The sequence below is a fragment of the Sapajus apella genome, unplaced genomic scaffold (assembly GCF_009761245.1).
Source record: "Sapajus apella isolate SASKATOON/1434 unplaced genomic scaffold, GSC_monkey_1.0 scaffold34, whole genome shotgun sequence".
NCBI lineage: Eukaryota > Metazoa > Chordata > Mammalia > Primates > Cebidae > Sapajus > Sapajus apella.
In genome coordinates this window covers 7176673-7189496 of record NW_022436974.1, presented here as the reverse complement: position 1 = coordinate 7189496, position 12824 = coordinate 7176673, and the positions used below count along the sequence as shown (strand labels likewise).

The window sequence follows — 12824 nt, the reverse complement described above, 5'->3', positions numbered from 1 at the left end:
TCGTACTGCACTTCATCCTCTATCCCTAAATTACACTAAAGTCCTTGGGACAGCCTGAGAGAAGTGTTTCAAGTTTTTCTAACCAAGTGGCTTTTTATTAAGACTGTTTTGTTTTGTTTTACAGTATTAAAAATCTCCATGCCAAAATCATAGAGAAGGATGCTATGATTAAGGTCTTGCAGCAGCGATCTCGTAAAGATGTTGGGAAGACAGACTCCTCTAGCCTACGTCCTGCCCGCTCCGTTCCATCCATAGCTGCAGCCACTGGGACACACTCTCGCCAGACCTCACTTACCAGCAGCCAGCTGGCTGAGGAGAAGAAGGAAGAGAAGACCTGGAAGGGGAGCATAGGTGAGCCCCACACCTCTGTTAGACGAGAATTGGAAAAGCAAGAGCAGACAGCTTCCCTGCCACTCATGGGACACAGAAATGTCCCTGAATAGTTCCTGGTCTCAGTTTAATCATTTGTGAAGTGGGGAGGGAAATCAGTCATACTTCAGTTATAGAAATTCACTGAGATATGTGGAAGCATTGTGTAAATTCTAAAGAGTGCACCACTTGAGTAGCTCTTAGCCATGGATTGACTCAGATCATAATTATCTATTATTGTTGTAAGTTGAGGTGACCCTTATAACACAAAAGGCTCTCATGGAAAAGCCTAAGGACATCATGCCTCTGAACTTGGCTCTGCTCTAGACCAGATGTATGGTGGCTCCACCTCTGCTTCCATGTCTAGAAAGGGAGGACAGTGTCTACCTGCTTTACCCCATGGAGCATGGGAGGGAAGACTGGGATAACAGGGAGGGCACATTGGAAGAAGTGCTCTCTTGCATAAGGCGGTGGGGGTGGTAAGTTTTTGCTGTATTGTTACTGCATGTGTGGAATTTTGAGGATCATTCCCTAAGTGTGGTCTTAGCCAGGAGTAGGTTTTCTGGGGGCAGAAAACCTACATGTCACCAATGTGCTTGTTGCCTGGCTGGGCTAGCAGAGCTGGAGGAGAAGCAGGCAGCCAGCCCATGCACAGGTCCTCCCCACCCTTCCCCTGCACTCTGGCCCCCCCAGGGGTCTGGCCCTTCTTTGATGCATTTCCCTGGGTCAGCTTGTGTTTGTGTTTCTCTGTGGAGCTGAGAGCCAATTGTCCTCAGCATAAGACCCCATAGGAGACTGGCTGCTCTGGGCCAGAGGGGATAAAAGCCTCCATATGAACCTGACAGAGTTGGGGGAATCAAAGGCTCCCAGCCAGAATCTCTGTTTGAAGTTTCTCCACTGGTAGCTTCAACAGCACCTGCCCTCAAAGGAAATGCACTTCGAAAATGATGTGTGTGGACAGCAGCTGAGATCATCAAAGACTGTCCCAAGGACATTTAGCTGCCAACCCAGTGAGAGAGCTGGGAGACAGGCCTGGTTAAGAAGTTTGAAATTTGCTCAGCGGTGGTAGAAACCTCCCTGGGAGTCGCCTGTTTGTGACATGCAGCCAGGCAGGCATCTCTGGTGTCTATGCCTGTATCCCCAAGGACCTGGCATGTCTAAACCAGGCCTAGGAGCCAGAGGAGTTGTCTAAAGGAAGAGCTGCTATGTTCCCTGCACTGATATTCCTCCTCATTGTTGTCATTGGTGTCTACATGTCACAAACACAGGGAGGGACTCGCTGAGGGAATGAGGCAGGTTCATGGGCGACTGCAGAGTTCCCCCCATGTTGTCACCATTGCTTACCTGAGGGGCTCTGGAAGGAGGTGGAGGTGACAATGGATATCTTCCTGATTGTCCACGGGCTCCCAAGAGCTATGGCTGGGTAGTGACTTATTCAACCTGTCATCCCCTACAAGGATATCCTGCAGACTCTGGAGTTTCCACAGGCTGGGTGATGAAGCGGAAAGAGCATAGGTTGGACTCCAAAGTCATACACAGCTGGGTTTGAATCCCATTTCTGCTGCTTCTTAGCTATGAGATGCTAGTTTTTCTGAGCTTCCATTTTCTTCTCTGTAAGACAGACGATAAGGCCTGCCTCACAGGAATGCCATGCAGTATGAAGTGAGATGATGTGAGAAGCACATACAAAGGTTTTTGCTGCTCACTGTGGTCTGTGGGCCAGTGGCACCAACCAGCACCATTGGGGAGCTTCTTAGAAATCCAGAATCCCAGGCCTTGGCTGCTGGATCAGGTCTTCCTTTTAACAATATAGCTAAGTCATTGGTATGCACATTGCATTTTGAAAAGCACTGCCTCTGACAAACTGAACTGCCCTAAGTTATGAATGGGCGCTTAAAACAGCCCTGACAAAGATACTTTATGAATTGCTGGCTATCTACAAGATAAGAAAACAAATACTTGATTGTGCATACCACAGTATCTGTAGGCTGGTGTTCTAGGGTGCTGGCACTTTCTTGCATATGTTCTGTATTTAAAAATAAAAAGTTATCCTCCTGCCCAGCTTTCCAGGAAAGCTCTGAGGAAAATGGATACCTCTGCACACCATGCTTCCGTTTTCCATAGCCAGCATGCCCTCTTCCCCACCCCCGCCTCACTACTCTTGGGGAAGGGGATAAGGAGAGGGGCTAAATAGCCTTTCCTAAGAGCCTGGCTGGCTTTCTGCTTCTTGGAGGCTACAGTTCCACTGCAGAAACATGCAAGTAGCATGTTTATCTTTGAACCCAGGCCCGTGGGAGACCGTCCATCCATTACAAGGAGTGGGGTGGAATTGTGAACTATTCAGAAGAGCAGCAAGCCAATGGGAACGTGTCTAGGACCAGGGAAGCCTTGTAGTTTTCCTTAAGCACACAGCCATGCTTCAGGCCAGCCCACTGGGCCACTTTGGGGACAGCAAGCATGGTCTCTAGAAGGCCTTGCAGGAACCTCCCTACCCCTCCTGCTCTGGGAATTGGCACTTCTCTGTTCTTCCATACCACCCTGCGAATAATTGTATCCTACAGTTTATATATTAAATTATAATCCATTTACTTGACACCTACTTCTCCACTCAAAAAAAAAAAAACAAAAAAAAAAACCTATGTTTTTTTAGGAAGGGAACTAACTAACTAGGTCTTTCATTTTTTATTTACTCAGTATTTGTCATTTTATCAGTCTTATAATAAGTGTTTATTAAATGCTTGGTGAATGAATCAATGAATGATTGAAGCAATCATAAGTCAACAAGGAACAGATCTCTAAAACTAGTTTTAGTTTTTTTCAAAAAAAGAAAAACGAAAAAAAAAAAAAAAAAACGTCATTGAAAAATCTGTTCTCTGCCCTCAGGATTGCTGCTGGGGAAGGAGCACTACGAACATGCCTCCACCCCGCTGCCACCACCCCCGCCCACCTCAGCACTGTCCCCCACAGCCTCCACCATGGCAGCCAGCAGTGCCCACGCCAAGACAGGCAGCAAGGACAGCAGCACACAGACCGACAAGAGTGCTGAGCTCTTCTGGCCCAACATGGCTTCCCTCCCCAGCCGCGGCCGTCTGAGCACGACCCCTGCTCACAGCCCGGTCCTGAAACACCCAGCGGCCAAAGGGAGCACAGAGAAACTGGGTACGTGGGCTATCCCACCTTGATATCCCTGAAAACCGGAGAACTGTCTGGCCTAAGAGAGTCTTTTGTTGAGCTAGAAAGGGAGCAGGAGCACCCATCAGCCCTTACTCTGTGGGGATATTTATGAGTGTGGCTATCCTAATGCACTTAGGTTATGTGTGCCCTTTCTTATTATGGGAATAAAATGCGTATAGACACATCTAGTTTATTACTATTTGAAATGAGTGCACAGCTCGAGACTACCCTGGCAATTCATGCTTTTTAACTATCCCTTCCCCAGAAGAAGTGACAACAGATTCTGAGGGATGATAGGTACCGAACGCCCTCCGGTATGTTTGGGAGCCAGAATAAGGCACCGGGTACATCAAAAGCACAAGTTCACTGTTGCCTTCAGGGTGCTGACTTGCCAGGGATTCTGACCTCAGTGGAGGACATCCCAATGGAAGGAGAAAATCGATTGAGCTGCAGAGTCTGTTAATTTGTGACACAGCACTTGGGCCAGGATGAATTAGCTGTTTAAAATATTTAAGGGAGGACAGCTTGGGAGAGGTGAGCCTTGCAGTGAGTCCTGAAGTGTCCTGGGTAAGAATAGACCTGGCTTTGCACTAATCATGGTCACGGAGACCTCCCTTTTTGGGAATTCTTTTGAGGAGGTACAGGCTATGTGGGGCCTAAGTTAAAGGTTTCCTCCAACGGGGTTGTTTATTTTCACCTTTCAAAGTAGACAAGTAAATACAATGTCGCCACTTTTTAAAGATGTAATTCTTTTCTGAGTAAGCCAGAGAACATGTAAAAAGTGCCTGGCTCAGAGTATGCACCTGATAGTTTTGAGTAGAGGGTGTGAGGGGCTCCTGCACAGAGTGCCACTGTCATCCTCACCCTCTAAAACCTCTCCCATAACCATCCTTGTTTGTATTTGTGTCTGAATCCTGGCTCAGTCATTCTGCATGTTCCCGCTGTGGGCTGGATCATCTCACATGCACTATGGTGAGAATCCTGGGTGTGCAGTGGTATTGGACGTGGGTCCATTTTAGAGAGCTTGGAAAGCCTATGCCCCTCCTGTGGAATGGGCAGTTGATGTTTCCCCTCTATTTGGCAGAGAACTCTCCTGGCCACGGAAAGTCGCCTGACCACAGAGGCCGGGTCAGCAGCTTGCTGCACAAGCCCGAGTTCCCCGATGGAGAGATGATGGAAGTCCTCATCTAACTGCCATCTCTGTGGAATTTCAGAACGGAACATTGACAAACAAGGAAAGTGGCAGAGAAAGAAGAAAGATCTAGAAGGTCGTAGATGGGAAATCAGGAATGATTTCAACTGATAAAGATTTCAGACTCATAAGAACACATTTTATAAGTGTTAAACACGAAAACAGGAGACCTACGTGACTGAAGATAGAAGAGAACGCAATGGATTTTATTGGACATGGTGGAAGAGAAAAGAGGCATGTAGGTTTGCAAACAAAGTTAAGAAATAGGAAATGGAATTTTTCATTGTACAGAAAATATATCTCTTGGGGAGGGCCTGTGTACCCCTATTCACTGATTATAAACAGATAAACCCAAATGTGGATCTTCCTTGGAATACCCCCATTCTCTTTACCTCTTAGCATGTTTGGTTTAAGAAGAGCCTCCAAGAAATTTTGAAGGCCTGTCTTGGCATAATGCAGTGTCACCTGTGCCAACCATGGAGTGTCCCTTGTGTGTGAGTGTGGCAGTGAGAAGCAGCATGGAGGGCAAGGGGGATTTGAAAGGTGGTCTTCACCTAATTACCTGTTTGGTTTGGATTTTCAAGAGATTATTGGGCTTTTTAGCTTTTCTGAATTCTGCTGTGTTTTCTAAGCAGGATGGATTATGGTCTCGGTCCTCATCCATCCTGACTTCTGATTTCAGCTCTGTCTCTGCCTTACTGTCTTTAATTTTATTTTTTGTTGTTCCTTTATTTTTTTTTTCTTTTTAATAAGACATAGCAGAATTCCTTAGGTATGGGATTTATGAAAGCAGTACCTGTCATCATTCCTGCTGTGTTTGATAGTGACCAGCAGGACAAAGCCACGTGTCAACTTCTTGGCTACTTCACATTTGTGCAGCTGGGTTGCAGCTTTGAACCTCATTCAGACTGTGAACTAAGCAAGCTTTGAGGAGGCAGGAGATTCCGTGGGTCCCTGTGACATCTGGCATTAAGATCATGGCACTTGCTTTTTTTGTCTCTCACATGGGCTCTCTTGCAAGGAGCTTGACATTTCCAAACTCCATTGCTCTGTTGGAGAACACTTAGGACAGCACTCCAAGGAAACAGATGCCAATTTACAGTTGTCTCAGTGGTTTCCAGAATCTCACCAGGCTCCCGTATACCTTCTTGTATTGCAGCTCATGAGTGTATTCACACTCTTTCCTTCCCCATGCACACCTCTGCTTGCTCTCGATCAGCAGCCAGACCTCCGTGGCACCAGGTTGTCTCTGTTGTGAACTTCTTTTGTAACCTACCAGACCAGAGCATATACAGTGTGGTCAGGTTTTTCAGGATTTCAGTTTTGAGGCAGTTTATTCAAAGTGAGACAGAAGTGCCATGGAAAGAGCCAGGAGTGTGTTAAGTGGTGGGTCCTATACCTCTGCTGTGACATTGCATGTTCAACTCTTCAGACACTGGCTTCCTTTACAAATCTAGAAGGTGCTGGATTAGAAAAGAGGAGAAACTCATCAGGCTATCAGAGTGATGCTCCTACAGGGTCCTGAAGTTTCTGTCCCTCCAGGTCATCTTGGATCAGTGTTTTCCCAGTTTCCTTTCCTCATGCTTGCTTCGAGGAAGAAAAAAAGGGGGTCCTTTTTCCAAGTACCTTCTAAATGAAACACTCAAGACAGTGCTACTCAGGGAACTTTGCTTGGGTAGCTTATTTTAGGACTGGTTCCGGGTGTGTAACCTTGGTAAAGTTATAGCCTCCCCAAATTCAGATGATAGAAGGAAGACAAGATGTATAGACTGGAGAGGGGAGGGAAGAAATCAGTGGCTTTGGCCAGCCTCTGTGCCACCCAGTATGACAGAGGAGTGGGAACCAGCCCTCTGAAGCTCTGCTTTGCCGTAGGCACTGCACATTGTGCCACCTGCTCATCATCTCCTCTAGTCTCACATTGAGCATCGGAGTACACGTTGTGCAGACGGGGGAAACTGAGGAGCTCTGAGAGGCTGAGCATTGAGCTCACCCCATGCCCTAGGGCGTGGGAAGAGGGCACAGGAAGCCTCATCCATGGGGGAAAGGGTCGAGGATGGACATGGGTGGGAAGAAGGCAGAGAGATCCCATCCTAATCTGTTACCACCTCGTTTCATAGGGGGTGAGATTAGGACGTGGCAGCTAACTCTCTTAAGGACATTCTAACCTCAGGTTATGTTGGGGATGGACCAACATAAACTGAGATCAGAATGTCCTTAGGTCTGGGCCACTCCAAGCTTGGGCTGCCTCCCTTAGACATAGGTTAGAGTGAGAGACCCAGCTCTTTCTCCCAAAGCCTGGTCTTCATGCCCCAGACACCTCATTGCCCCAATCAGATATAAGACTCACTTACTCTTCGAGGTCCCCCTGAACTGCCAAGTGTTTTAATTGTCAGAAAACAAACGAACACACTGCTATGTTTCAGGGTTTCAAGTGTGTTGTACTGTGGACTTTGACAATATATTTTTTCTCTTAACCTACCAAGACTCTTCCTTAAGAACAAGATCTATAGCTTTAAAATGCCTTCTTCTATGGGAAATTTCCTGCCAAGCCAGGGCACTAAATACTTTCATCGTCATAGCTTTCCTGAAGTCTGGACATATACTGAGCATCTGCTCTTTGTTCTGGGCAGCTTACAGTATCTTAAACAGATTTTCAGAAAAAATAATGCTAGCTGTATTTTCTAGTGCCAATTGTATACCAACAGTGTAGTAAGTACCTTTTTAAATTAGTCCTCAACCTACCTGCAGTACAGGGGGTGAACTTATTATTCTGATTTCACTGATGAAGAAATGGGCTCAGAAAGGTTAAGTCCCTTCCTGAAATCTCACATCCAGGAGAAGCTAGGATGATTTAAAACAAAGTTTGGAGAGGCGCTGGGCTCTGCATCCTCTAACATGTGGCACTGCACCTTGCCAGTCTCTGTCTCCATCTGTGATACGTGTGCACATGCGTACCTACACGCACGCACACACACACACACACACACACACACAGAGCTATCACACATCTCAGAGCCTAAGAAATAGGACTAAGCCCAGAACTCATAGAATTGCCTGTAAATGCTAGGCACAGATGGAAATTATTATGTTCCACCAAAAGCACAGCTGCAAACTATACTTACAAAATACTTCTGCACTTCCCAGAGACCTGGACTTCAAACTTGCCCAGTGGCGCCTGATTATAGAACTTGAGCATCCTGTCTCAGGGTGAAGGGGAGAGGCTCTGGCTTCACGAGAAGGTATGCCAGCGTTGTTCTGCTTCACCCTAGACTGTGTTGTCTGTCAGTTTCTGTGTGCTGCCAGGATATTATACGGAATTTGAGAAGTTGGAGTCAGGTCTCTGACGCTAGAGTTTCACTAAGTAGGTGGTTCTGTGCATAAGAACTGTTACTGTCTGCAGGTTCCTATAGCTAAGCTGCCAAGAAAAACACATTATTTTCCAAAACTTTCAGAGCATGTGCAGAACACTTTCTTAGCATTTTCTTCTCTCAGCATTTTCTCTGCTTCCCAGAAGCTGGCAGCCAATGGTAATGTGGAGTTCAGCATATTCTAACCACACACGCAGGGCAGGGCTGCCTTGGCCCCCCTCAGGCTTTCGTTGGGTGAGCAGGCAGTGGTGGAGCTCTTCTGGGTGAAGTCTTCTGGAGTTGCTCTTTGGAACTCACGTATGAGTTTGACTCCACAAGTCTTGGCATAGATTCTGAAACAGTTGCACCAAATTAGTTCTGAATGTGGAACAGAGAATTCAGTGTGTCTGTTACTCAGGTAGGAGGTGCTCAGAATGTCCCGTGCAGAGCAGCCAGTCATTACTCCTGTTTGTTCTCACCTGGGTGTGCATCCTCATGCTGCAGTGGCTGTAGCACCTTCATGCCAGGTGCTGACAGAGTGGGAAATTCTCCTCACCGGCCTGAGTCCCAGAGACTTAAGGAAACAGACTTCAGGTGGGGCTGTGGATCTAGAAAGCAGCGGATAATAGATTGGGGCATTAAAAGCTTTTGATGCGGGGGGCTCATGCTTAGACTGCAGGGAGTTGTGCTGAGCAAATAGATGTGTTTTTCAAAACCAGAGTATTGCCCCATGTCCGCACTGGAGTTAAGTGGACATGCTTCTCTGTGTACTCTGAATGATCTTGCACTCCTCTTAAGTGAAGGAGTACCATGGCCATAGTCAGTGAGATCCCACAAATGTTTTTAAATGAGTAAGGCTTTAAGTAGTCACAGAGTATCCAGCCTACCATTGACTTCTCCACATCCTAAAACCTGAGGCAGCCGTGGTACATGCTTTATAAATGTTTCATTTCTTTTTTGTTGTTGTTTAAGTAATTAAAGTGTTTAAAATGTCTTCATTAGATGTGACGATTGTTTAATGGGTTTGCCTCTGACATGTGGCTCCATGGGAGACAGGCAAAGTAATTAAGAAGTTACCAGAAGTTGATCAGCTAAGGGAATGCAAAAGTTAGCATTTCAGTAAGTGAACTTCTCCTGGAACAAACAAGCAATTTTTCTCTTTATTTTAAGTAATATACCCTTTTCTCACTTAGTAATTTAATGGTACTTAAAGACATGTGTATAAGTGAGTGTATACATATGAGGTATGACTATACGGTTGTTTGTGGGAATTTCTTTTCTTAACATACAGAATATCAAAGTGTTTCATGTCACCCCACCCTCCTTAAATAGTGTCTTTTGGGAGACTATGTGCGGATTGGCTATAGTGCTGCCAAGTAAAAGTATCTTGGGAACTCCTCTATTAGAATGGCCTTCAGGGCTTGGCACGTTCCTTTGGTTTTCCCTTAGAGATGAGAAATCTTCCTCCTTTGAGGATGGATTTAAGTTCTGAAAATAATCTCAAGTACTTTATAGCACAGTCGGATGAATAAAGATGGCAATTAAGGTAAGTCAGACCATTTTCGTTTCCTAAAAAATCCCTAAGAAATTTCTTGGAATGAGTCTCTGGAATCAGAGCCTCTCAAATTGTCCACTTCAAGAGAGGACCATCCTCATTAGCACACAGATTTTTGAAAACTGCTTGTCTTGCCATGCCTCTTATGTGTTCACATCTCTGCATACACTACAGACATAAGTGCATATTCATTAATATAAATGTCTGGTAGGTATTCTGTAAAACCATGTTTACTTTAGTGCATGTTATTGTCATGTTATGATGTGACTGGGGTGTTTGTCATGAAACTTTGCTTCTTCACAGAATTAGAATACTGCTCTCTCTATATTGAAGTACATATGCAGCATTTTCTTGTATCAGCTCCCAAAGCCTGGATGCCCAGTGTTGTGTTTACATGTGATTGTGCCTAGGAGTCTGTTCACATAGAGACACCTGTAAGTATTTATTACAAAACAAAATGTAAGCAAATATATCCACATTGGTTTTAATTGAATCAAGGTGTTTTTTTTTTTCCCTTTGAGGAGGAACAGGGAGCCTCCTCCTCCATGAGCACTTACAGAATTGTGTAAAATTCTGTGTACCAAGGGCAAGCACGGGCGCCTGATTTCAGCCCACCTGCTGCCACTGCCCTCCCACCTGCTCTGTGTGTGTGCATCACTGTGCTTGGTGGCAGTGTGCTGTGCTCATGCCAGGCTCTTCCCAGCAGACTCTGGTATCTGGCAGTAATGTCTGGCATCTTTGTATTGCCATTCTGTGTTGAGGGGTGGTGTACATGGCTGTACAGCCAGATGGGTCTGTGTACCAGTGTGGGGAGTCCAAAAACACTGCCAGTCCCCCCACAGCAAATATTGATGCTGTTGGTCAGCCAAAGATTTTCCTCTTCTTTGCTGCTTAAACTTGTGCCTTAATATTGTACATAATAAATGGATAAAATAGCTCTTCCCTCTCGCTTGCTCTTTTCTTCCTTAAAGAACTTATGAACTTGTGCTCAATAAACGTTTCATTTCATTTTACTCCACTTACTGTTTTGCTTCAGAGGCCCTCAGCTCCCCCCTTGTGGGCCTCACGCTGACACCAACACACAGCTCTTGACTCTGAGGAGGAAATGAATCATCCAGACCACCGCAGCTTGCAGCCCGCCCACTCCTGGCTCCTCCAGACAAATAAGGAGAAAGGAAACGCAGGGAGACTGTGGGCCCTGGTGTCCACTTTGATCACATGTGAGTGAACACATACATATGAGTGTCCACTTTTGGGGGTTCCTCAATTAAGAGCCTGCAAATGATCACTGTAAACTGGCTGTCCCAGGAATTCACCCAGGCAGTCTGGAGTCAGCCATGCCTCTGAATCTAAGGATGGAAATGGGAGATGGGAGCTGTTTTGTTAGCATCTTGGGGCACATGAGAAAAAAGTGGGGCTTTGGTGGAAAGGAGTCACGTGGTAAATGGGTGAAATCCAAGCCAGGAGCCTCGGGGATTAACGCAGAACAGAGTAAGACTCATGAGAATCTCTATGTGAAGGTCCCTCGCCTGGGATCACTGTGTTTAAGAGAGGGTGGTGCCTGCTGTTTATTCTCTAGTGATGCCCTTTCAGCAGAATCCTCTCTCCTTGCCCACCCCCAATCCTAGCATAGGAAAAGCTTCCTAGATGTGAGCTCTGGGAGAGTGTGAAGGATGCATCTCTAGCCCCCCAGTAATCACTGGTGTGATTTATATGCATTATCTTCTTTAATCACAACCTCGTCATCATCCCCACTTTAAACCCCAGGAGACTGAAACTCAGAAAACCTTGGGCAAATAATGTGCAAAAGATGGCAGGTCTACCTGATGCAGAGCCCAGGCACTGGCATGTGGGAGGTGGGTGGGTGCTGGGAGGCAGGAGAGCTCATGCTCCTGTCTGCCTGGCTTCTTGTCTGTCCTGCTTCCATCTTGAAGAATCATCTGCAAGAAGTGCCATCTGTGCCTGCGTGCAAATAGGACTCCATTCCTGTAAAATGAACCCTTGTAGCTCCATAGTCTCCACCTGTCAGGATGACTTGGGGAAGACAGCTGGAGGACTACATTTGTGTTTAGGGTTTGGATGACCCTTCCAGGTTGTCACCTCCCCATGCTGATCCCACACATGTACATCATGCTAGGCACCTCCTGAGCTCTGACCTTTCTCTTGGCCCCTTGTACATCGCAGGAGAGAAGTCCCCAGTCCCAGCAGTTCTGTGTAGTCATTCCAAGTGGTACACATCTGTGCCCTGAAGGAACACTGGCCTCCATTCTGACATCTGGGCTGGGGCCTCAGGAACCAAGAGAGAGCAATGCCTTTTAAGTTGCCCAGGTTCATCATGATAAGGAGTTAGGTCACAAATGGGAAATAAATCAGAAGCGATGAAATTCCTTTCTTAAATTTCTGTGTTGTCAAAATAAGCTTTCTGTCATTGAAGAATGTCATTATGGTTTACTGTTTCTGTTGCCTTTTTATCAAGCATGACAGTGTGTCTTTGATGTGCGTCTTTTATCTGCCTGTTCCTGGCAGGCAGACACCTAAGACCATTCCAGCTGAGCCAGGACTCCCTCTCTTAGTGAGTCTGTCATCCTCAAATTTCCTCTTTTTGGAATATTGGGAGATATATAGGTGATTTTTTTAGATTGAACCTGGAATTTATGGGAACCTGGGAAGCCCTCTATATCTAATATGGAGTTCCATCTAAGGGTGACTCTCCTCAAGTTTTTAGAGACTCATCATGTGTATACAGATAATATAAGGATCATAGACTACATCACTGAGTGCTTTGGAGTATGGTAATATTAAGTGTAGTCTTATTGTTAGAAACTAACAATGCCTAACTTTGTGTCCTGATGGTTTTTGCCTCTCTGAATGTGCAAGTGAGGCAAGATCTAAGTTTTATTGAGTTGGCTTTGGAATAATATTTCATCTTAAGAACCCCAGGGGTAGGTATTATGGGACATTATTACCCCTACACGTCAAATGAGGAAATAGACTCAAGAAAAGTGAGTGTACACTTGGCTCTGCAGTAGAAACTAGTCCTGCTCATTTCTAAAGCCTCCACTCTCTCTCTGCACTGAATTGTTGCCTTTGACTTTGGTTGGTTTTTTTGTTTGTTTGCTGGTGTTTGTTTAAGAATTGGTAAGCAGATGGCTAATTGAAAAAACATCACTGAGGCTCTTTTTGGAAA

The 12824-nt window shown here is 45.7% G+C and overlaps 1 protein-coding gene across 8 annotated transcripts in view; it reads left to right on the top strand.

Annotated features, from left to right (window-relative positions):
- Positions 1–10579, top strand: part of AMOTL1 (angiomotin like 1) — a 172661-nt gene extending 162082 nt beyond the window's left edge. For 5 of the 8 annotated variants that reach the window (XM_032295734.1, XM_032295733.1, XM_032295735.1 and 2 more), the window contains 3 exons: positions 125–351; positions 3253–3528; positions 4628–4734. In XM_032295734.1, the coding sequence (XP_032151625.1) occupies positions 125–351; positions 3253–3528; positions 4628–4734 (610 nt within the window). Of the gene's footprint in view, positions 1–124; positions 352–3252; positions 3529–4627 lie in introns of all 8 variants that reach the window. The other 3 variants (XM_032295732.1, XM_032295736.1, XM_032295737.1) reach the window with 1 other exon arrangement.
- Positions 10580–12824: the final 2245 nt, after the last annotated feature.